The sequence below is a fragment of the Sceloporus occidentalis genome, unplaced genomic scaffold (genome assembly GCF_023333645.1).
Source record: "Sceloporus occidentalis isolate IW3139 unplaced genomic scaffold, rSceOcc1.0.p SCAF_1, whole genome shotgun sequence".
Lineage (NCBI taxonomy): Eukaryota > Metazoa > Chordata > Lepidosauria > Squamata > Phrynosomatidae > Sceloporus > Sceloporus occidentalis.
The window spans coordinates 299434775-299460961 of record NW_028316981.1 but is presented as its reverse complement, the minus strand read 5'-3'; the positions used below and the strand labels follow the sequence as shown (position 1 = coordinate 299460961).

Sequence of the window (26187 nt, the reverse complement as noted above, 5' to 3'; positions counted from 1 at the left end):
CACTCCCCCTATCTGTTTCGACTTTCCTTGACACGCCCCTTCATACTCATCTAAGCCCCGCCCCCTTTGGCCTTACCGCCAATGAAGAAAGTACACGGTTTAGCCGAACAGCTCAAATCCATAGCTGTCTAACACACTGCCAGACACAAATATTCGAATTTGCTTCCCATAATCCCGTATTGGGTTACTTCTCCCCGTTCTTCTTTTGTCCCAGTTCAGTCAATTTAAAAAAAAACCTCTCCTCTGCTTCATCGATATTAATTTCCTTTGCTGATATTTTAGGCAATAATGAGGACACCTAAAGAGAGACTGACAAGGCCCCCTCTGTTCTGGCCAATGCATTCTGGGAAGTGTAGTTCTCTGGAGACTGTAGCGCCATGGGTAGTTAATGGGTGGGGCCCCCACTAGGACTACAACGCCCAAGCGCCTAGGTAAGGATGAGTGTCGGTGCCTGTCCCACCTGGGCAGGCAGTCCTGGGGAATGGGAATGGTCTTTGGGAGCAGGAAGGAAGAGGCTGCCGTTGCGGCCAAGGCTTTCTGGTAGCCTTCCTTCTGATGATATTTGGGAGGCCTCCTGCTTGGTCTCCATAAATGGGCAGCATCCTTGTTTGCTGGTAGAAAGAAAGGTACAGTTTTGGGGGGAAGGATTAGTGGACAATGGGTGCTGTAGTCCTTTCTCTGGTCTGCACGACTGCAGCCCCACTTGACTGGCTTTGGGGGCTCAGCTGCATCCTCACTGCAGGATTAACCCAGTTTGAAACCGCTCCAAATTGCCATGGCAGGTGTCAAACTGGTTTAATTCTGCAGTGTGAACAGAGATTTCAGTTGGAAATGGAATCCTGGGATTTGTAGTTTGCTGTAGCACCAGGGCTCTTTGAGAGAGAAGGCTGAATGTCTCACAGAACTACAGTTCCCAGAGTTCCCTAGCATTGAGCCACAGCAGTAAAGGCGGTGTCAAACTGGGCTAATTCTGCAGTGTACACAGATTTCAGATAGAAATGGAATCGTGGGGTTTATCTTTTCTTGTGGCACCAGAGCCCTCGTGACAGAGACATGGTGACCAGATGTCCTCCTTTTATAGGACACGTCCTACATTTCGTCCTCCTATCCAGGAAGAGTTTCAAAATGTCCTCAGTTTTAAGCAGTACTAAGAAGTGTGAACTTATATATGTGAGTGTTTCTAGCTTTTATTTGGCCATGTCCTCAATTTTTTAATGTCCTACATTTTACAGCACCTTGTCCTCTTTTGCGGTCAGGACAATCGGTTGCCCTGGTCTGGATATCTCACCAAACTACAAATCCCAGAATCCCATAGCATTGAGCTGTGGCAGTTAAAGCAGTGTCAAACTGGATTATTTCTGCAGTGTAGATGCAGCTGAAGGGTGGGTTAGGTTTGGGGTTTGCGGCATTGCAGCCTGTTCTGAGTGTGCCTAGAATGGTTTGGTTTGTGGTTAGGAAGATTTGTGTGATAAATGTATTAATGGCTCTTTTTCCCCTGTCTTTTCCAGCCTAGATACTTAAGTCCTGGAATTGCTATTACGCAAGGATAGGGAAGCCTTGCAAGCAGGATGGAAAACACCTAGCAGGCTTCACCCCACTCCCCTATTTTTACGATTTATACTATTTATTTATTTCAAAGATATAGCCGTTTTAGTCTGTGAAACCAGTATATAGAGAGATCGTGTAGCACCTTTGAGACTCGCTGAAATGAAGAAGGAGCTTTCCTAGACTTACGTCTACTTCCTCAGATGCATCTACTTCCTCAGATGTCAATTCTTGAAATGCCTTTGTTCACCAATGATCACCCTTAAAACTGGACTTGCTACATTTCTATGCACAAAGGATTTTGAATTTGAATTGACATTCTCATATACTAATGGCATCTATAGGTCTGTCCCTGCCTTTCCACGCCGCCAAATGCATCTGAAGGAAGTAAACTTAAGTCTACGAAAGCTTATGCTGCCATCTTCTTTCTTTCAGTTAGTCTCCAAAGGTGCTACAGTACTATTATTATTATTAATCTTTATTTATAAAGTGCTGTAGGTTTACACAGCGCTGTACATAAAATAGAATAAAATACAATAAAATGGACCTGCCAGTGGTGTACATTCTAGAAAAATGGAGTATAATACAAAATTAATACACAATATCATTCAACAAAAATATAAGATCTCTTTACATATTTATCTATTTTTTTAGAGTATTTATATCCTGCTGTTCAGCCGCAAAGGCTCTCGGAGCGGCTTACACATTTTACAGTTCCCTTCTCTCAGGTTTACAATTATAATGTTGTTATAATGTATTACAATTGTTGCGTTTTTATTTAACAACAAAAAAGACAGCACAAAAAGAAAATTAAAAAAAGATAAGAACATGCACACAAAAAAGAAAACCAATTACATATAACTATGCCATATATTAGTGAGAGCCAGTGTGGTGTAATAGAGCATTGGACTTCGGAGACCTGGGTTCGAATCCCCATTCAACCATGGAAACTCATTGGGTGATATTGGGCAAGTCATACTCTCTCATCCTCGGAGGATGGCAATGGCAAACCCATTCTGAAGAAACCTACCAAGAAAACCCCATGATAGGGTTGCCGTAAGTTGGAAACGACTTGAAGGCACATAACAACAACAATAAATAAATGCCGTATGTTGCAATTCTTTTCAATTTGCTTCTCTGTATATCTTAGTTTAAATTATAACTTACTGGATAAAAATTATAATAAATTTATTATTTTAGGTTAAAACAATGTCCATATTCCATCACCACACCAACATTTTCAAGCTAAATTTAATACCATGACCCTGGCCTCTAGTGACTTTCAGGAAATTGACGTAACTGTTTTAAACCCCCACTTTGTCCTCATAACAACCCTATGAAGTAGCTGAGGTCAGGAGAGAATGACTGGCTGATCTGAGCTTTGTTGTTGTTGTGTGGCTTCAAGTCACTAATGACTTATGGTGACCCGCCTAAGGTGAACATCTAATAGGGTTTTCTCAGCAAGATTTGTTGCCCTTGCCTTCCTCTGAGACTGAGAGAGTGTAACCCATTGGGTTTCCATAGCCAAGGAGAGATTCTAACCCTGGTCTCCTGGATTCCTGGTCCAACATTCAAGGCACTACATCATAGTGACTCTTGATGACCTAAGCTGCCAAGAGAGTTTTATGGCTGCTTGGGGACTTGAACCTGGCTCTCCCAAGTTCTAACACTCTTGGCTGATGCCCCATGCTCACTTTCTGTGTTTACTTTGGTTGGTTTTATTCATTTCTAGCATGTTTTCCCCATCATGATCATATACTGCAGTCAGATGTGAAATAAAGTGGGATTGGGTGAAAAAGTTAAGGGCTGTGAAGCTCTGACATTATCAATTAAGCCCAAGGTGGAGGGGAAAGACCGGTACAAAAGCTGGGAAACAATGTCACAGAATGTTCCCTACCCTTTAATGTAAAAATGTATTAAGTTGAGGTTTGTGAGGCTAAGAAATGCCTGTCTTAAGGCCACCCATCCCATTGATAGTCAGCTAAAGATACACACGTCAATTCCAGTTCAGCATTCTGTTCATCACAACTTCTTTGCCCAGATTTTGAATGATGGCTAACCATGGCACAATTGGAATTGTTTTTACCTGGCTCTAATCTAAGAATAACATTTTCTCTTTCTGATCTTTATTGGTTCTCCAGAAAGCTCTAGCCATGGATATATTTGGAGACCTGCGGCGAATGAACAAGCGCCAGGTAAAGGGAGAGCATGGATTTTGCCTGCACTGCCTGTTTGCATTGCCTGCAGTGGGGAATCTGAGTTGGTTCCTTTATGTATCACATTTATAAACATCTCAGAACATTATGATGAGCAATGTACAATTAAGATATCGAAATACCAGGAAAATATATTTTAAAATATCAAAACATTAGTAAAACAAGTTGGAAAAGTGTTACTTGAATAAAAATCTCTTTAATAGATAATGGAAATAATGCAGTGTTGGGGCTTATGGCTGGCCACAGATCCAAAACTCACTGCAGAAGTAATCCAGTTTGAAACCGCTTTAACTACCCTACCTCAGTGCTAGGGAATCCTGGGAATTGTAGTTTATTGTGGCATCAGAGCTCTCTGACAGGGAAGGCTAAATGTCTTACAAAACTACAGTTCCCAAAATTCCCTAGTGAGGGCAGTTAAAGAGGTCTCAGACTGGATTATTTCTGCAGTGTGTTTTGGATCAACAGTTGATAAAGATTGAGAGCTGGATGCTAAAGTCATTTGTTAGTCTCAGCTAGAGTAGACTCATTAGATCTATGGCAATATTGGAGATTTAGCTTAAACTCAGTTGTTAGTCTCAGAGTACACCCACTGTATGAATGGCAACATGATAAATCAACATTTATATACATTCCTTTGTTTCAGTGATTAACTGCTGGGACAAGCAGTTGCTTTTAGGCCTTATCGCTGCACTAAGAAGAAATATACTAAAACATTTATTGAATTGTTTTATATTATTTGCTTTTGATGATGATGTCTTTTCCCTTTGTGGTACTGAAGGTAGGTTACAGCATTTAAAACATAGTTTAAAATTCACACTAGACAAAAGGTAAAAAGCAATTAAACTATAAAAAAAAATTAAAACCAAAAACATAAACCATGAAAAACAACATCAGATCAAAACCTACTGTATTATACAGGCCTGTTTCCTATTTAGATTGTTGTAAACTTACCCTGAGATATTCAGGTACAGGCTGTGATAGATTTTAATAAATAAAAGCTCAGCTTCAGGGATGGGCAAGAATATGGTGTGTGCCCCCAAGGCCATTTTAGGTGATGCCCTCTGAAGTCTTCCCTCCCCACCCATATAAAGAGGGTTTCCCAGTGCTGAAGGCCCTAGGGTGGGTCATCAGCTTTTGCAAAGGGTGAGTGTTTTCTTTTTCAGAACCAGGTGAGACGTCACTTCTAATTTTGTGCAGCCCTGCAATATTTTAGCACTTCTGGGCCTGGGTCTCCTATGGTGGGTGTTGGGTGTGTGCAAAAATTTGTCTCCCAACACTGCCAAAGTTACACACCACACATCTCTGTTTGGACCTCAGGTCCACAGGAAACCACAAGGCAAGGCTCTTCTGAACACCTCAGGCTGGGCAGATTTGATGAAAGGAGAAAGCTGCACTCTTAAGCATAGCTTAAGGACACTGCATCTATTCTGTGTTGTCAGTTAATCTTAGGAGCCCAGAATGTCCAGGGACTAGGAGACTTTCTTGGACAAAAATAATAATGCATTCTTCTTAAAAAGTAAAATAAAAAGCTGAATCCTGTGACCAGCAGAAATTATGTGACTCAGAAATGTTTGCAAATAGATCTTGTATACATATTTGCTTGCTAGTTATGACATGAGGCAAAGAATCAGGGAGTATTGGTTCTCTGGTCCTTGAGGCCTGGAGACTATTCATCTCTTTATCTGGCTTCTAGCATGGACTTTCACAACCCTGTTTTCTGGGAACTAGGATTCTCGGGATACCAAGTCCTGAGTCCTGTGTTAGTTCCTGTACTTTTATATTTTCTCTGCAAAATCTACACAGCTCTGGCTTCACAACCTCAAAAATTGATGTAAAGATTGACCTGTTAATGGTAGATGTTAGAGGGAAAGAGTGGGTGCTGCTTGCAAGCTGTAACAAATGGCGCCATCAATTTTACATATTATGTTTATGAAGATGGCCGAGGCTAAATTCTCATGGTTTTAACTTGAAATCTCTTGTGTAAAGTTTTTCCCTTGAATGGAATATGATAGTTTGCTGGAAGTTTGCCTGTTCTAGCAGCAGTTGCTATTACTGTATCACTATCTTTATTTATACCCCACCTTTTCTCAAAAACCAGCAGCCAAGATAGCTTACAAATTAGAACAAATGCAGCACAGTTTAAAAATATGTTAGTGTTAAAATAGAATTAAACTATTAAGTACACTATTTAAAATGTACAACTGCAGTGTTAAAAATCCATTTAAAAACAATAAGTTAAAACAGTACAGCATACCCTTAAAAGCCCTTTCTTTAAAAATCTTCAGTTCTCAAAAGCATGTCAGAATAAAGTCTTTTGTATTTTTCAGTTGTCCCAGTTCAGGAGAGACAGTCCCAATTAATTCTCTGCCATCCCATTTTTTGAGCTGCTTTTAAAATATCCTGTTTTTCCCCCTTCTTCTCTCACTTTCTCCTTTTGGTTCTCAGTTTACTTCGGTTGTTGTACACTGAATTCAGAGTACAATTGTAGTTTGCACTCAGTTAACTCAGCAAGAGAAGAGGGGAAGAAGTGGTGGAATCTTGCCTTTCCCAGTAGGCTCAGGCAAAAGCAAATTGCTGCAGCCTCTTCCAGCTAGTATGTTATTCCTCATTAATAACTTTGGCCATCTTGACCATATCTGTGCCAGCTTTCATAGGTGAGATGTTGGAGGGTATGGTCTTTACTTGCTGTTGGAAGGATAGCAAGAAGGGGGCCATTCTGGCTTCCATAGGAAAAGCCTAGGGGCAGTCACTGAGAAAACCATATCGCTTTATAGATTTTAAAGAAATGATATAGTGCCATTAGTGTACACTTTACATAAGCAATTTACAGTTATTAATTTGACAGTTCCCTGCCCTCAGACTTACAATCGAAAAACTGCCTTCCTCAAAGAGGACCAGCGCTCCCTTCAGCCACCATCTGGGAGAGAGAGGCAGGCGAGCTCCAACTGCCTTCCTCAAAGAGGACCAGCCCTCCCTTCAGCCACCATCTGGGAGTGAGAGGCAGGCGAGCTCCACCAGGCCTGCCTGGAAGAAGCAGAGCCCTTCCTCCGGTCCATCTGCCTTGGTCCAGGCCTCAGAGGGAGAGAAGAATGCTGGACCTGATCCCCTGCCCCCTCACCATTCCCTTCTCCTTTTGTGTCGTTTCTTTTAGATTGTAAGCCTGCGGGCAGGGAACTGTCTGGTTAAAAATAATAATAAATGTAAGCCGCCCTGATAGCCATTAGGGCTGAAGGGCGGGATATAAATACCTAAATAAATAAAATAAAATAAAAAAAAGACGTGACACAAAAGGAAAAGGAGATGGCAGTAGATCTTCTTATCTGGAGATGAAAAACTTGGTTTTTTGTATGCTCCAAAAGGTTCTGCTTTCGTCCGTTGTATTTTAATATTAATAATAATAATAATACATTTTATTTATAAACCGCTATTCCAAATAGATCATAGCGGTGTACAAGAAAATTATAAAACAGTACAAGAAAAAAATCTGCAATAGATATATAAAACTAATAAAACATTACAATTATGGATAAAATACACATTAAGATACACTGTATCTTCAGGCTAGCCTCTGATGACACTGGCCAGCCTGTTCTCTCCCTCAATGGCCAAAAGATGACAGTTATGGAGGGAGGGCACTAAGTCTTCAGGCTAGCCTCTGATGATGCTGGCCAGCCTGTTCTCTCCCTCAACGGCCAAAAGATGACAGCTATGGAGGGAGGGCACTAAGTCTTCAGGCTAGCCTCTGATGATGCTGGCCAGCCTGTTCTCTCCCTCAACGGCCAAAAGATGACAGTTATGGAGGGAGGGCACTAAGTCTTCAGGCTAGCCTCTGATGACGCTGGCCAGCCTGTTCTCTCCCTCAACGGCCAAAAGATGACAGTTATGGAGGGAGGGCACTCTGTCTTCAGGCTAGCCTCTGATGACGCTGGCCAGCCTGTTCTCTCCCTCAACGGCCGAAAGATGACAGTTATGGAGGGAGGGCACTCTGTCTTCAGGCTCGCCTCTGATGACGCTGGCCAGCCTGTTCTCTCCCTCAACGGCCGAAAGATGACAGTTATGGAGGGAGGGCACTAAGTCTTCAGGCTAGCCTCTGATGACGCTGGCCAGCCTGTTCTCTCCCTCAACGGCCGAAAGATGACAGTTATGGACGGAGGGCACTAAGTCTTCAGGCTAGCCTCTGATGATGCTGGCCAGCCTGTTCTCTCCCTCAACGGCCGAAAGATGACAGTTATGGAGGGAGGGCACTCTGTCTTCAGGCTAGCCTCTGATGACGCTGGCCAGCCTGTTCTCTCCCTCAACGGCCGAAAGATGACAGTTATGGAGGGAGGGCACTCTGTCTTCAGGCTAGCCTCTGATGACGCTGGCCAGCCTGTTCTCTCCCTCAACGGCCGAAAGATGACAGTTATGGAGGGAGGGCACTCTGTCTTCAGGCTAGCCTCTGATGACGCTGGCCAGCCTGTTCTCTCCCTCAACGGCCGAAAGATGACAGTTATGGAGGGAGGGCACTCTGTCTTCAGGCTAGCCTCTGATGACGCTGGCCAGCCTGTTCTCTCCCTCAACGGCCGAAAGATGACAGTTATGGAGGGAGGGCACTCTGTCTTCAGGCTCGCCTCTGATGACGCTGGCCAGCCTGTTCTCTCCCTCAACGGCCGAAAGATGACAGTTATGGAGGGAGGGCACTCTGTCTTCAGGCTCGCCTCTGATGACGCTGGCCAGCCTGTTCTCTATCTCAACGGCCGAAAGATGACAGTTATGGAGGGAGGGCACTAAGTCTTCAGGCTAGCCTCTGATGATGCTGGCCAGCCTGTTCTCTCCCTCAACGGCCGAAAGATGACAGTTATGGAGGGAGGGCACTCTGTCTTCAGGCTAGCCTCTGATGACGCTGGCCAGCCTGTTCTCTCCCTCAACGGCCGAAAGATGACAGTTATGGAGGGAGGGCACTCTGTCTTCAGGCTCGCCTCTGATGACGCTGGCCAGCCTGTTCTCTATCTCAACGGCCGAAAGATGACAGTTATGGAGGGAGGGCACTAAGTCTTCAGGCTAGCCTCTGATGATGCTGGCCAGCCTGTTCTCTCCCTCAACGGCCGAAAGATGACAGTTATGGAGGGAGGGCACTCTGTCTTCAGGCTAGCCTCTGATGACGCTGGCCAGCCTGTTTTAAATCTGAATGCTAGAAGCTTTTGCCTCACAAATAGAGGTTGCTGCCTCCATAGCCTCAGAAAGTTCCCCAAGGCTGCCTTAGGAGAAAACACATGTGGCAAGAGAAATGCTGAGCGAGAAAAGTTTAAAAGGCTCAGAAAACATTGAGAGAAGAACCTTTTGTTAAAAGTCTGGCAGGAGGAAGGAGTAGATAAGGATGTAAAAAATAGATATTGCTGTTTTGTTAACTTTCTGTGGATGTGCAGTGAAGGGAAGGAAGGCACACTCAACCAAATTGGTGTCTTAAGAACTTGAGTCAAATGGATCCATGCTGGGTTTGGGACTTAATGAAACTATCATAGACGGAGAAGAGCCTTTGGTCCACCTGAATTTTTGGGCTCCAGTTCAGATGATTCTTTACCATGATAGCTGAGAGTTCTGGGAGTTGGAAACCCAAAATATCTAGAGGGCCAGAGATTTCCTACCTTGGAGTGTCGGAATTGTTTCTCTGTTTTATTCAAAGTCAAACTGTTTTATTCCTTCATATTCGGAATTGGATTGAGCAGTGTAATAGCAGAAGCAATCACACTGTTGTTTCCCTGAAAGTCCAAATTTGCATGAATCCACTTAGGCCCTCATGAGCTCTGGATACACATCTGTGGATGGTCTGTCACAGATGGAAATAAATCTTCACTGTTATAAATTTCCCTTCCCTCAGACAGTGCTAGTTCGTATCCTCTGTTATGACCTTCTGAGCAATGCTCATAGAGTTAGAAGAGACCCAAGGACCATCCAGTAGCCCATTTCTGCCATGCAGGAAGACACAAAGCACTCTTGACAGGTGGCTGTTCAGCTGCTGTTAAAAAATTTCCCCCAAAAAAGGACATGCTACAACAATTTGAAGCAGCATATTCCAGTGCTGAACAGCCCTTGCCACTGGGAAGTTTGTCCTCATGTTTAGATGAAATCTGTTTCCTTGTAGTTTTAATCCATTGCTCCGTGTCCTAGGCTCTGGAGCAGCAGAAAACAAGCTTACTCCTTCAGTATGACATCCTTTGAAATCCTTATGAGAGGAGTCTGTTGGGGATGTTTGGACCAAAGGGATGTTTGGTTTAGCATTCTTTTCTCACAGGAGATATCCAGTTGCCTCAATGGGAAGCTCATAAGCAAGAAGCCTTCTCTGTGGCTTCTCCGAGGTTGTGGAACTCCTTTCTACAGGAGGTCCGATTGGACCCCTTTCTGCGGCCTTTCCACTGGCAGGTAAAGACCTCTTTATTTAAGCTGGCTTTTGGCTTTCAATATGATGTGGTAGACCAAGCATTCTGTTTTATAATGTTTTATACTTATTTCTAAAAACTGCTTTTCAACTGCTTTTTTAACTAGAAATTTTAAAATAGAAATTTGATTTATTTGTTCTTTAATTTGTGTACTGAAAGGTTTTTTTTTAATTGTATTGTTTTTAAACGGTTGTATGCTGCCTTGAATCTCATCTTTTTTTTTAAAAAAAAATAAACTTTATTCTATATCCACATACAACTACAATCCAGCAAATTCACTGTATCTTCAACAGCAATCCTCTGATCAAAGATTATAATTTCCAAAATTTTCAAACACAACTTAATAAATAAAACAACTATACTTCCCAGCTATAACACACATCTTGTATGATTGTTGCTGCACTTTACCTTGTTACCTTACATTTGAACTTTTTCTAAGTAACTCCAGCATTTTATTGCTTTTTGATACTTTATTTGAATCTCATATTGAGAGAAAGGCGAGATATAAACAAAATAAAATAATAAATAAATAAAGGCATGAAGGCAACAGCACTCTCCTGCCCACGTTCCCCAGCATCTGATATAGAGAGGAATAATGTATTATAAAGCCATTGTGATTCCTATTCACTGACAGCCATGAAATTGTGTAATCCCACTTTAAAACCATTCAGGTTGGTGGCCATTCGCTATATTTTCTTGCTGTGACCCTGATATGTCAGTGCCGCAGTGGTCACTGTGGCTCACACAGACAATTTATGTGGTGGTGGTGATGGTGGGGGGAACAAACTTTTGAAATATTTTTGGGGGGTGGAGACTTGCCTTCAAATGCTTTGTAGTGACTTCTGGCTCATGTCTTACTGTACAAATAAAATAAAACAAAACAATTTTATTTCAAAATTGATCTATGGGATCCAAACTAGAGGGCATTTTGTGGTTAAAAAAATTGTTGAGATATATATATATATATATATATATATATATATATATAAAATTTTATTTTGCAAAGAGATGTAGTTTTTCAAGTCTCCAGGGAGCACTAATGCAGTCCCCTAGCCTCTGATAGTTGCCCACCCTGGTTAACTGTACGTATGTAGTCATACAGTTTAATGTAAACACCCTGAGAATAGCAAATCTTTGTGGAAATGCGTTAGTGGATAGTCTACAACATGTCTTTGATGGCCTACAGTGCGTTTCCGTATTCCCTACCCTGGGTCCTCCAGGTACTGTATCTTGGACTACAACTTCTGTAAGATGCAGTCCTCAAGGCTGGTAGTGAGGAATGATGGAAATTATGGTCCAAAAGGCTTGCCTTTTTATGTGCTTTTTGTCTTGTAGTAAGGCAAAGCATATGGCTTTTGTATTAAGAAGACAGACAGTGGGGGAAGAAACCTGTTTTTGTTTCCCTTTTTAACTGTTTACCTGGTCAAAAATTTGCTGAGAAACTGGGCCATCTTTAGTTTTGGATGCTTCACAGCCAGTCCTTGCAGGTAGAAGAAGCTGAATGCCCTACTTTTCCCACCTACTGATCTGCTTTGTGCCTTTTTTCTTCATGGTAGTTTGGCTAGTATGCCCTCCATCCCAGTAATGTTTTTGATTGTCCTACTTTGTGCATCTCTGCTGTTGGCCTCATTATAAAAATATGGCACCCTGCGAAGATGTGTGATGCTGTGAAAACTCCTGTGTGTCTCCTGAAGATAAAGATTCTAAAACAGGTTCAAATTAGAATTCAGAAACTTCCTGCCTCCCTTTCCTGCTCAAAACAAACAGCCAAACAATAAATAGTTTTCCCTGTATCTGCAGAGGGTAAATAGGTTTCCTTGTATTGGTTCGAATGAGACAGGGAGTTTTAAGCATTTAAAAAAGCCATAACCATGCAACTTAAACACCACCACCCCGCCCCCAGAGGGCTTTTGTGCTAGTGCTAAATGTAGGTGCAGCGTGCCATGTGGTTTGCAGAATAATAAAGGGGCAAATTAGATTATTCTGGGGTTCAATCCTTTCTTGAAGTTCTTCTGCCTGGCAATCTGATTCTTTCTGTTTCTTATAAGGATTCAGAATTTGCAGTCCATGTACAAGTTCACTATTCAAATACTTCAGCTAGAGCAAACACACTGGGAGTGTAGGTTTTCTTATGTGTTCTGTGTTTATTGAATCAAGTTTTCAGGATGTACAGTTACAATGTTATAAAATGAGCAAGTGATTACTCTTTTTAATCTCATGTTTGTAATCTGCCTTTCCTCCTAATCGTGACTCTTTGCTTCCTTGCAGCTCTATTACCAAGTTTTAAATTTTGCTATGATTGTGTCTTCGGCATTAATGATCTGGAAGGGCCTTATTGTTATCACCGGAAGCGAGAGTCCCATTGTCGTAGTGCTCAGGTATGTCTCTTGATCTAAGTAGTTCTGTTGTTGGGACAGTGCATGATTAATTCTACACTTAAATTAATAGACCTGAGAATTGAACTAGCACACTTTTCAGTTGTATTTACAGTAGGCTTTTGGTACTATATCTGCTGGGATTTGGTTCCAGCACTCCCCGTGGATACCAAAATCCATGGATGCTCAAGCCCCATTATATACAATCATGTAGTAGAATGATGACCCATATATAAAATGGCAAAATCAAGATTTGTTTTTTGGATTATTTAAAAATATATTTTCAAAGTCATGGATGGTTGAATCTGTGGATGCCGAATCAGTGGATATTGAAGTCCAACTGTATCACACTTCTGTGCTACTTTGTCTCCTGAAAGTTTGCACTAATGCACATGGGAGTTGATTTCTCACAACAGTAATACTTTGTTACTATGCACCAAGAGTTTGCTTTTTGAAAAGAAAAAGTGGTTGTGCACTTCAAAGTAAGAGCAGTTTGACAGTGGAACCTATTGCCTAGAGAAGTGATAGAATCTCCTTTTCTGGATGCCTTTAAAATGAGGCTGGGCAGCTACCTAGGATTCCCTGCTCCCCACTGAAAAAAAATTGGCAGAAAAAGAGATACTATATGTCCAGGAGTGACAATTTGCATTAGAACAAGTGCAGCACCCTTGCTGAGCCTTAATTTGTTCTACCCACCAAAAAACCCAAACGGGAAAGTAGACATCCATTGATTTCCAAATTTAACTTTTACTCCCCCGTTTTTTGCAACTGATGCAACTCACAAGTGGCCCTGGGTGGTAGAAAATTGGCCCTGGACTCCAAAAATGGATTCACCTTAGGTCCAGAACAAATCTGGGTGGAATGGAGTAGGAATGCATTGACTCATTACCCTTTGTTGCCTAAACCCGCTAGCTTGTGTCAGCCAGGGCAGGAATAACCTTTATTCCTTGCCTTTGGTTCTTTTTTATATTCCACTCCCACTGTTGTTCAGGAGGAAAGTGCTTGTACCAAATGCATGCTAGCCCAGATGAAAGGTCTGATCTTGAGGGAATGAATGGGCCTTGGATCCAGTCAACCAAGAGTCCAATTTTCTAGGCCTCTTTGACTGGCTATCATCAGAAATGCTGTGGTACATCACTCTTCATTGATCACTCTGCAGGTGCCCTAGGGCTGTTGAGGCAGAGCTTCTCTCTGATGGAGAGATTTATTCCCCTCCATCTTAAGCCTCCCTAGGTAGTGGATTTGAATTGTGCTGGAGCTACAACAGAGAAGGCCCTGTTCCATTGTCCAGCAGACTTGGTTTTTTTTTTATAATTAGTGAGTTTTAGTAGTAGCCTTAATGAGGGATACATCTGGGCAAGGAATGTATAAGTCGAGGGCAGGTTTTGGGGATAAAATTTTGGATTTTGATATGACCCATGGATAAGTCGAGGGTACAATTTAGGGGCATATAACAAAGGATGTAAATGACAAAGCCCACCACATGCATGCATTCTCTCCTTGCAAAATACTATCAAGGCAGTTTCCCTCCTCCCTGGGAAAGAGGGAGACATACACACACTCTCTCTCCTTGTAAAAAAAAAAGCAATTAGGGCTCTTTACCTCCTTTCCCAGGGAGCAGGGGAACAGCCCCAATTGCTTTTTGTGAGGCATGTGCATGTGTGTATGCCTTCCTCTTTACCAGGGAGCAGGGAAAGAACCCTGATTGCTTTTTGCAAGGTGTGGGTGTCTCCCTCTTCTTCTTTTCCAGGGAAGAGGGGGAAAAAGCAATTGGGGCTCTTTCCCTGTTCCCTGGGAAAAAGGGAGACATGCACACACACTCCTTGCAAAAGCAATGGGGCTCCTTCCCTGTTCCCTGGGAAAGGAGTTAAAGAGGAAGACATACAGATGCACTCTCTCCTTGCAAAAAGCAATCGGGGCTCTTTCCCTCCTCCGTAGGAAAAAGGGACACACACACACACACCCCTTGCAAAAAGCAATGGGGACTCTTTCCCTCTCTGAGAAAAAGGGAGACACACACACACACTCCTTGCAAGAGCAATGGGGCTCTTTCCCTCTCTGGGAAAAAGGGAGACAATACACACACACATGAGCGCCTTGCAAAAGCAATCGGGGATCTTTCCCTCTTTCCTGGGAAAGGAGGAACTCTCAAACTCTTCTTGGCTGAGCAGCAGCTGCGGAGGTAAGGGGAATGGTGTGTTGGGCAGAACTTTCTCAGCCCTATTACCGTATTGACCCTTGTATAAGCCTACCCAGAATTCTGGGATCAGGTTTTTGGCATAATTTTTTTGACTTATAGCCTTCAGTATCCTATTGTTTTTAGCATTTGTATAAATATATTATTATTATTATTATTATTATTATTATTCTTTATAAAGCGCTGTAAATTTACACAGTGCTGTACATACAATCTTTTAATTAGGCGGTTCCCTGCCCTCAGGCTTACAATCTAAAAAGACACAACACAAAAGGAGAAGGTAGTGGTGGAGGGGAAGAGGATGAGGGCCAGCAGTCCTTCTCTACCTCCGAGGCCGGACCAAGTTAGATGGACTGGAGGGAGGGCTTGGCTTCTTAATGGATGGGTAATCTTCTTCCAGGGAGGCCTGTTGGAGCTAGCCTGCCTCTCTAGTAGGATAATACATATAAAATACATAGCAATACAGGAAATGCTTCAATAAAACAGGCAACAAAAGAACATCAAATAGCAAGTGACAATTATGCAATGCCTGGGAACGCTTCTCTGAACAGGATGGTATTCAACTCTGTTTTGAAGCTGGTTAAAGAAGTGATGGCTTTTGCTTGCAGGGGAAGAAGGTTCCAGGAGTGAGGGGCAGTGAGTGAAAAGGGGCGAATCTGAGATGGGGCAGAGGAAATCCTGGGCTGGGAAAGCAGACCTTGACTACCAGAACCGAGGGCCCTAGTGGGAAGGTGAGGAGAAAGAAGGTCTGATAAGTAAGGAGGGGCCAGCCCATGGAGGGCTTTAAACGTTGACAGCAGGAGCTTGTACTGAATGCGGAAAGGGAGGGGGAGCCAATGAAGGGATGCCAACACAGGAGAGAGGTGGGCGGATGTGATAATGCGTGCAGCTGAATGCTGAACAGAGATTAAAGGACGGAGGTGAGAAAGAGGAAGCCCAGCTAGGAGGACGTTACAGTAATCAAATATAAACACATACACACACAATGCATGGAGTACTTTCATACCAACCCAGTTTAATGCATGCCTTTCCCCCCTTTTTTATTTCTAGTGGCAGCATGGAGCCAGCCTTTCACAGAGGAGACCTGCTGTTCTTAACAAACTTCCGAGATGACCCCATCAGAGCTGGTGAAATAGTGGTTTTCAAAGTCGAAGGCAGAGATATTCCAATTGTGCACAGAGTAATCAAGGTTCATGAAAAGTAATGGCAAATAATAATGATAATAATGAAGATAACTACATTTTCACCTGTTGTAATCTTGCTTGCTTGTTAGCTGTAGAATTATTGAAAACAGGTCTAGACAAATCTGTGATCCTCCAGATGTTGTGGGACTGCAGTTCCCATCAGCCCTTGCCAGCATAGCAACTTTTGAGAGGAGAATGGGAACAGCAGTCCCAACAGCATCCCGAGGACCACAAGGTGTCATATGTGATCTAGATGGGATGGAAACTTCAGGACAGGAACCTTCTAGTAGTCATTTGAGCTACTAAATTAATGCGCTTTGAAAATAATGCAGAGGTAGTTAGTTGAAGTCTGACAAGCTCTAATATAAGTATGTTGAATGGTTGCTGCAAGTGCTGTGAGCCTCTTAATTTTGTTTTCCTTTCTTGGGTTTCTAAAGAACATATAAGGACCTGCTTGGTTCTTGCGGATCTGTTAGTATTGTTCCCTTGGTGTTCATTTCGTTGATACTATTGCTATTTGCATGATAGTGCTCTTGGTCAAACCATGAGGCTAGTGAAGCTAGAAACCACGTTTCTGTTGCTGTTGTCCAACCTCAAGACAATTTCATAAGACTCTTTTGACCATACGGTTATCAAGACCTCCCCTTGTGATGATTCATTCTCCTTGGTTACATGAATTGGCACAGGGGAAAATGAAATAAAACACAAACAGAAGTCTGTTTATATGACAGGACTTTCTTCATCCCCCCCTTAAGGTTCCCTAAATTTCTAGATATTCCCCTTTCCCACAATGCGGGGGGGGGGGGTTGAATATCATTTCGCTCCCCATTTCACTGATGAAAGCATCTGTCAGTGGGGTATGTGAATTGCCTATCACCTGTAGTCCAGCGTGTGGAAATAGCTATACCTCAAAACCCTAGAGTGCCCTAGATACCACTGAACATTGTGTCCTACACAGTCTTGTGGGTCATAGTGTGGGTTGGTGGATAGCTTGAGGTAGGTGGGGAAGTAAATAAGCACATGTGCAGTCTGGCTCCTTTCTGTGCAATTCACTTTGGAGGTCTGAGGCCATTTGAGTGGGATGCCTTGTTTGCATGCTAGTACTAGGGAAAGACAGTCTGAGGGCAGGGAAAGGGAGGGAGGATGACTGTGGCATGGCTTGTGATTTACATGCTTCTTACCCAGAAGCAGAGCTTGGGGAAAATATAATGCTGACTATGACAGACTTTCTGAATGTTTTTAATCTGAAAAAGTCACTTTTTCAGCTCTGTCCAAAAACATCAGAAAGAGTCTGCCTTGGCTCTCATATGATTTAAAAAACAACAATACTGGAAGCAGCTTTGAAATTGCAGCAATGTATATGTACCTTAGTCGAGGTCACATGTGCCTAGGTCTATGAAGCTTGTGAAAATGACAGAGCTTTGTTGGATCAGACAAAACATCCATCGATTCCAGTGTCTTCTTTTCATCACTGACTATCCAGTGGAAACCCAGTGGGTGTAAAGACAGTGACTCTCCTGTTGCTCTCCAGCAAATGGTGTTCAGGGTCACACTTTCTCCCTCTAAAACCCAAATTTTCATAGAGGAACATAAGAAATTGGTGTTTGTCCATTTGGCACAGTGCTCTTAACTGTGACTGGAAGCATTTCTTCAAGGTCTTTGGTGAAGGCCTTCTACTCTCCCCTGCCCCCAATTCAGACCTGATTAACTAGAGAAACTGAAAATACACAAATGTATTGGTCCTTGGAATAGATTAAATCTGAACTATCCTGGAAGCCAAGATGTGTAGAGACTGAGGCTGTTGTACTTTGGCCACATCATGAGAAGGCATCACTCACCAGGAAAGACAATGCTAGGAATTCTAGAAGGCAATAGAAAGAGAAGATGGCATGCCAAATGGATAGACTCAATCGGGGAAGCCACAGGCAGAGCAGTGGGAGACAGGGAGGCTCATCTGCAGGATCGCCATGAGTTGGAGCTGACTCAGGGGCAGTTAAAAACAACAAACTTGCAATAGTTCTTTCAAACACTTCAGAGCTGTTGGTTATATAATGATTAGCCATTGATCATCCATGAATTAGTCCAGTCCCAGCTTCTGCATCTTCACCAAAGAACTCATATCTCATTTTAGGCACTTGTCAAATTTTATCAGGTTTCTGTTTCATCAATAAATAAAAAAGGAAATGGTTCCCTTTTTTCTTGATAGCAGAATGCCTGCTATTCTGTTGCTTATTCCTTTATTGTGTGTGAAGGGTGCCTATTTGTTAGGATGTGAAATATACTAATTGCTCTTAATAACAGTAGGACAAGCATCTACTTCATAAATATAATCTTAAACAGATACTCTTTATTATGCTTGACTGAAATAAACTGAGCAGGGGAGAAATAGTTGCTTATATCTGTCAGTAAAAGTAAAATGAGTTAACACCCCACCCCAAATGCTTGGATATTTATTAAAAACACAGGAAAGGCCCCTTGTACATGTTGATATCTTATCTCCTAGACCTCCCTGTTCATATTTTGCAAACATTTTGCTTCATGACTTTAAAATGAGGTGCTGATGATCTTGCTGTGCTGTTCGTTTGCAGAGAAAATGGCAACATCAAATTTCTGACTAAGGGTGATAATAATGAAGTTGATGACAGAGGCTTGTACAAAGAAGGGCAGAACTGGCTGGAAAAGAAAGACGTTGTAGGCAGGGCACGGGGGTAAGTAACAGTACAATATGTGCTTTTTTCTCTATCTAATGAAGGATGGCTTATAGGTGACTTTGAACCAAGGCTAGGAGAAACTTCGGAAGGAGTTTGGCCTTGTGTAATTTCTCTTTCACTGTGGGAAGTACTGATCTCAACAGAACATACTCTGATTTTGGCTAGTCTTTGTATTGCCAGGTTTCCTTTATTAATACTCACTCTCTTTTTATGGATAAGTTCTTTCATAGATGCCTTTTACCATGGTCATTTAACTTTTACTAGGATTTCACCATGGGCCATGTAGTTGCTGCATAAATGACTCAATTTTTGTATGCTTTTATTTTGTTCAAACTTTCACTCATCTTCAGGGGATGGGGAAAACAGTGGTGGGAGGCAGATGGTCAAGATCCCCCTCACCCTATCCTAAATTCCTCTACCCCGCTAGTCAGAAAAGGTCACCTCTTCTATTCCTCATCATTTAAGGGAGATAACAGTGGAGAATCACATTCCCAATCTCAGACCATTGTTTTGGGAGTTCCTGTGAAGTGATGTGGAAAAGTGACAAAGTCTCAGGGTGTTGAAGAAGAGATGATTTTATTCTTGAAAATTGCCCTGTGCAGTTCAACCTAGAAATACAGGATGTTTCAAAAAGAATGGTGCAAAACCGAACAGCTTTACTTTTGCACCATTCTTTTTGAATCATCCTGTATTTTAGCCTTCTTCAGGGAATTATAACTTGAAAATCAGTCTGCAGGAATTCTAAAAAGAGTACAGTGCGCCTGCGTCATAGAGTGCACTGTATTTCCAAAGTTTATGCTTGACAAGTGATCATCAGGTTGAACCACATTGGCCTATTTTTCACAATAAAACCATCTCTTTCTTCAAAGTCCAGAGACTTTGGCTGCATCTTCACTGCAGAAATAATCCACCTTGACACTACTTTTAACTGCCTTGGCTCAATGCTATGGAATTCTGGGAACTATAGTTTGTTGTGGCACCAGAGTTCTCTGACAGAGAAGGCTAAATGTCTCACAAAGGTACAATTATCAGAATTCAATAGCACTGAGCCATAGCAGTTAAAGTGGTGTCAACCTGGATTATTTCTGCAGTGTGGATGTAGCTAGCCTTTGTCTCTTTTCCTCATTGCAGCTATTGGACATTACAAGTCCTCTTTACTTTTAGCTCCTGGTGAACCTATCACAGGGGTTTTGGGCAGATTTTGTCATCCTCTGAGCCTGAAGAACTGTGACTTGTCCAAGATCTACCCCATTTCAATTCCCCAAACCCTAATCTATAAGGACTAGAAATTTAATTTTAAAAGAATGGTAAATCATTATTACAACTTAAAAGCACATATGCCCTAGGACTACTTGGGAAATATTTTGCTTACATCTGAATTAGCTTAGTATTACAAACAGAAAGGGTGTTTTGATCTGAGGTATAGCAATCTTATACTGCAATGTTCTAACTCTTTTCAATCAGGTTTTTGCCATATGTTGGAATGGTGACCATAATCATGAATGACTATCCAAAATTTAAGGTAAGTGGGCCAGTAGGTTGTTAAGAAACTATCTCTGATTAGTATATTTACATTAGTGAATTTGCTTAGACAACATAGTACAGTTCACCCTTTGTTTACGCGGGGGATCTGTTCCGGACTCCCCCACGTAAAACAAATACCACCTATGCTCAAGCCCCATTTAAATTAATGGAGCTTGTGCACACGACAGTGCGGCGGCACACACATGCCACAGGCGCACACCCCTTTTGTCCCTATGGGATGCACCGCTTCTTCCTCCCCATGCGGCTTTCAGCATATGCTGAAAGCCGCGTAAAGTGTGCCCGCGTATGAGGCGGGCTCACTGTAATAAGGTGTATCATACTTCCACTCTTTCACACTTCCCATTTCTAATCATACTTGTTGCATTATCACACTGGTTGTCTTTTACTTCTTCTGTACTTAGGCTTTGAGGTATGACTCATGTTTCAAATATCGGACAACATTGACCTTTACACAATGGATGTAACACATTGACAATTGCAATATCCACACATGTCACTGAAATGAATAAGACTTGTCTTCCTTCCTAAAGCTTATCCTATGTAGCTCTCATTGTCTTCAGTAACAATTGGGTAGTATTCCTAGTAGATTGCTTTCAGTATACAAAGCCTGGCAAGTCAGATTGAAAGTATAATAAAAGAAATGTTGCCCTTGAGCAAATCTTGTCTCGAGTTCATATTTCTGAGTTTAATAGAGTAAGGAAGGAGCAGCTTGTTCAGTTTAGATATTACTGTGGGGATTTTTTACCATCACACATTCAAATATTGAGAATGTTATTTTCTTTTTAAGATGAATAAATTATTTGGATTATCGTGATTCTGACCACCACCAGCAGGTTGCACAAAAAGGTAGCTAGAAGCCACAGGATAGCCTTGAACAAATCATTGACTGTCAGACTAAATAGCTGATCATAAAGATAAACAAAAATAATTGTATGGGGTTTTATGCATATTTACAGTACAGATAAATCAGTGGCCAAATGTCCATTAAGTTTAATGGACTAATATTACATTATGCAAAGGTGTTTGGTCCAAGGCCTTAAATACTTGAAATGAGATTTGTGTTACCCTTTTTAGGAAAGAAATATATTTACTCATAGATTTTAGTAAGAGCAAGATACTTGTGAAAATTTAAAGAGCATCATTAGTTGAATTTTAACAAAATTCCAACAGTTTCCCCAGGACCTTGGTGAGAGAGTATATGTGTTACATGTAGAAAGAACCAGGTTCAATCTCTGCTATCTCTGATTTGGGCTATCTCTGATTTCCATGTCTTAACTCCTGAAAAACCACTACTAATTAATATAGAACATCCATGCCCTTGAGCAAGGTTGTCTCTTGTTCACCTGGTCTTTGCCTATGTTAGCTAAAGATGGTGGGAGATGTAGACAACCACAGGATCTGGAGTGTTCCAGGTTTGGGGAAGGCTAGTGGAGACTTTACTGCCTGCTGCAGCTTCCACTGACCCGGTTCACTCCAGGTGATGTTGTCTACAACTCCCATCATTCCTGGCAAAAATCAGCAGTGGTGAGGGAGTATGGGAGGATTGTGGGAATTCAGTGTGACAACGGTTGCCCATCCCTGAGTGAGAGGGATGAATGGTCTGGCTCAAGCAAAGTATAACTTCAACTAACTGATATCCTGGGGGAGCCAAAATTATAAAATAGAATCTGACCCAGAATTCTCTACAAAATGGAGAGGTTTTATGGCCAATATGCAATGTTTCCTAAGCAGGAAAAATAGAAAAAGAAACATTTTTTCTAAAGATTTACCCATTGGGGATATCTATTCATGTTCATGAATAGATTCAAGCATTCATTTTGCCTAGTGCAAATCTTGAATACCAAGCGCGTTTGCTACAGGCAACATTTAAATATCCCTGCTGTATAGATCACCTGAAGGTATAATTTCCATATGCAAGTAATCATGCAGTGACTATGCACATCCCGTGAGTGTTCTGAGATTTGTTTTAGTATCCATTGAAAACAAATTAAGGATGAAAAATTAGATCTTCTCTGATCAAGTGGGGGTTTATTTGCATGTATTAATATACACACACTTATCCTGAGCCCTGCATGTCCTTCCCATAGCACAAGCACCTAGGCCTCCTGCTCCATTGACTTTCCTCTGTTGACTTCTTGTTCCACAAAAAATAAAGATAAATATAACAGCTATTACATACTTCTGTATCAAAACAAAAGAGCACTTGCGCTATTTGTTTTCCAGAAATGCATGTATGGAAATCCAATTACTTGTCCCAACTAGAGCAGACAGATGGGCTTCAAAGATGTCAGGGGTGGGCAAAATGCAGAATGTGGCCCGCTGGAACCTCCCAGCAGTACCCCAAAACTGCCCACCCCACCTCCCAATTTATTAATTTTTTTAAAAAAATCAGCAAAATTTTGGAGCCATTTTTATCTTAAATTCACACAGAAAAGGCCACAAATGTCACCATCCGATCCTTACAAGTACTCCAGAACCTTATACTCTCCCAAATATCTGGGGGGTTTTCTGAAGCTACTCTCAAAATGGTGATGGGAAGAGATGTGCCTTCACTTCTCGTTGTCATGGTGGGATAATCAACAGTGGAGAAACCTCCATTTTTCTCTTCAGTACCACTCAAAATGGTGACAGAAGATGCATCTCTACCTATCCCCATTTTGAAATCAGCTGCAGAAAAAACAGTTATTTGGATTTGCTGTAAGATAGAGTGGGGCACGCAAAAGAGAGGTAATTGGCAACTGGCCTCAATACAGTTGCTTACCCTCCACTTAGATAAATTCCATTAATTTAGTTAATCTTCTGTGGTTGGGACCATTAGTTGAACTTAGGCCTGAATGAGCGAGGGAGAAAGTAGGCTTGAATAGCTCTTTGCAGGTTGTGTGTATGTATGTCAATTTATGACAATCCCATAAATTTCATAAGGTTTTCTTAAGCAAGAAATCCTCAGATGTTTTTTTTTCCAGATCCTTCTTCTAAAATACAGCCTTTTATGTATTCATTGATGGTCTCCCATCCAAGTACTAACCTGGGATGGTCTTGCTTTGCTTCCAAGATCAAACAGGATCTGGTGCCTTTAGGGCATTTAGCCCTACCTTTGCAGGTGTTGGGAATTAATTCAGAATTGTTTTTAATTTTTTTCCTTGAGAAAGTGTTTAAATGCATTGGGAAAGGAAATTTAAGGGGGGGATACATCAGTCTAGCTACACTTACTAGCACACAAAAGGATGCACACAAAAATTGGTTCTGCATTTGAAAGCAGGAGCGTCACACTGCAACATCTTTGCTGACAGTTTTTGACTGAGCTTTATATTGTGAGTCCTAGAGTTCACTCTTGCCTAAACCTACTCTTGATGTGCAACTGCAACCACATCTAGCCAGCCTGGCCAGTGGGCATACTAGATGGGGACAGTGAATGGGAATTGTGGTTCAACACAACTGGAGAATGCCTGTTTGAAAAAATATAGTCTAGGTTTGAGATCATTAGAAAAAAGGGGCATTGATTGATTTAATATATACAGTGTAACAGTATCAATTTTAAGAAATGCTCTGTGTATGTGTTTATGACAACGTATACATATATCTGCACAGTAGTAATCAATACGCTTCTTTTACAGTATGCTCTCCTGGCAGTAATGGGCGCATATGTACTACTGAAACGAGAATCATAAAAGAACCTGGGTTTGCCTTGCACAACTCAAGAGCATAGATCTATGAAGAGATACTAATATATTTGAAACGTCCCTGTGTCTGTATGTAGTATTACGTGATGTGCAAACAGCATTGTGTTGTCAACATAAATTTTCCTGTTCATGTCCACAGTCCTAAAAATGTCCTTGTGTGTAAGTCTCATAGCTTTCATTGGGACAAGCTTTATAAGTGTTCTTACAACTGCGGCCTCTATTGATTACAGCACTGTTTGTTGCAGTTTGGTTCACATTATTGCATTGACTTTCTCCATGTTCACACAGTTGCTGTTAACCAAGGACAGTAGTAGCAGAATTATTGGGAAGGAACTGGATGGGAATGATCACACAATCAAATCACTGTGTGTGTTGTTCTGGCAAAGTTTCCCTATTAGATATCCTCAAAGAACCCTATAGGTTAAATATACTAGCAAGATTGTATTGCACGTGTTTCAGATGGTAGCCTAATTCCTGGAATCATGAAAGAAAATGAAAGGTTCCTTTTCACTATCTCTTAACAAAGGAATGTACCAACACAGTTCCTAGCTCCCCTCCACCCCCAGATCATTAAATAAGTCACTGGATCTTTCTTCAAGCCATGTGCTGCCCATTCCATGTGAAGAAGTTCACCAGGTATCCTAGTGTCTCATCACCATTTTTGAATAACCTTTCAAAAATAAACAACAGGTTGTTAGATTACTTTTTTTTTTTGCAAGAATGGTAATACCTAATGAAGGTCCATAGAAGTGCTGTGTGAATTGAGCTTCATAGGTTCTACATCTGCTGAAGTATATGTGGAAAAGCCCATCTGAATGACCATGCTAGGCTGGAGTGAGCCCTTTCACCCAACCCAGGCAATGTGGTCATCTGCATCATCCTTCCATGCAGTCAGGAGAAGGTGGCAAGATTTAGAACTGTCATGTGTAACTAATTGGAATTATGTCTGTTTACGTGCAGAAAAATGTCATGGTAATTAGAGATATATGTGTTGGATAGCTTCCATATTTGTTAATAGGAGGGCTAAAATGTTCACAGGTGTTTCACCAGACCTATCTGGAAAAACACTTGACCTCCCTGACCATTCCTGCTGTTCGGTTCCTGCCTTACAAGCTGTACTTTGGAGTTTCAGTTGCTCTGGGTGAAGCCTTTCCCATTCTTTTCTGTTACTTTTCATCTAAACTCCTGTTCTGCAGTATCCATTCACAGTGTAGACAAGCCATCTTATGGAATACATTCTGATGAAAGCCACTGTCCTGAATAATAGCTATGTAGTGGTTAGCCATATTTGCCACCTCGTGATGAAATATGTTATTGCAGACTTCTGACTGGAATTAGTTAATGTTTTTTTAAAATACCTTTAAGTTTATCACATGGTCCTGTTGGTATACATAACAAACATGAGGTGTCTAGGTTTCATAGCTATGGTGGAGCAGACACAAAACTGAATTTAGCATTAACAAAGTTTTATTAGGTAAAGTTTATTTTATCTAATCTATAGGACATCTTTGTTATGATCCAAGTATATATTTGTTATTTGAGATCTCTGCCTCTTTGTGCAGGAAAGAACAATAAATACCTTTGCTAGGTGAGCAATATAATTTTTCAGTGTCAGAAACTGAACTTGAAGTATGAATGTGATTGTCCCAAGTAGCAGTTATAAAAACCATTAGATCTGCAGAACTGTAGCAAAGTGAGCTTTTCTGGGGGTGGATAGGAAAACTTTGGGCAGTCTGCCCTCCCAAAATAAACTAGTGGTAGCTAGTATAGCTTGTTGCAGGTGGAATTAATTAGTAATGCTACTCATAATTCTTCACTAAATTGCTAACTGTTGGCAGCACTTATGTTCTTTGAGGACCATTCTTGGCTTTTCACAACCCTTTTGCGGCCTTAGAGAAGTCACTTTAACCTTGTGAATAATCTTTTAATTCTTCAGGACTGTTTTTGCATAATCACGGTTACAAATGCATCAATTCCATTAATTCCATTGTCTACCTTTCAAAAAGTAAGAAAAAAAGGGAAACTGCAATCAAAGATTGCTAAATGTATCTGAAAGGCGCTACAAAAACATTAAATGGGGGGCAGGTTCTGTTGTTATTAAATGTGTTGCCCCAAAATATCTCTTCCTTTGTCTTATCATGCTATGCAATATCATTAAAAGATCAATGTCTTGTTTGTATGATTTAGTTTTATTTTAGGGTGTCATTTTTATACTTGTTAAAACAGACTATTTGGAAAGTTGGCCTCTTTATCTCTTGGCTCTTCCATTCTCTCTCTCTCTCCTGTGGGCACCATCTTGTGCATTTATTTATTTATTT

At 41.4% G+C, this 26187-nt stretch overlaps 1 protein-coding gene across 2 annotated transcripts; it reads left to right on the top strand.

Moving 5' to 3' along the window:
- Window positions 1–359: 359 nt before the first annotated feature.
- SEC11C (SEC11 homolog C, signal peptidase complex subunit) lies at window positions 360–26040 on the top strand. 2 transcript variants are annotated; one of them, XM_089496974.1, is made up of 7 exons: window positions 360–431; window positions 3687–3740; window positions 12446–12555; window positions 15800–15949; window positions 18522–18641; window positions 20109–20166; window positions 23804–26040. In XM_089496974.1, the coding sequence occupies exons 2-7, from the start codon at window positions 3699–3701 to the stop codon at window positions 23855–23857; spliced, it is 534 nt and encodes a 177-aa protein (XP_089353100.1). In that variant the 5' UTR covers window positions 360–431; window positions 3687–3698; the 3' UTR covers window positions 23858–26040. The 2 variants fall into 2 exon arrangements, with proteins under 2 accessions (XP_089353100.1, XP_089353108.1); XM_089496982.1 differs by lacking the exon at window positions 360–431 and adding an exon at window positions 456–626.
- The last annotated feature ends 147 nt before the right edge of the window (window positions 26041–26187 follow it).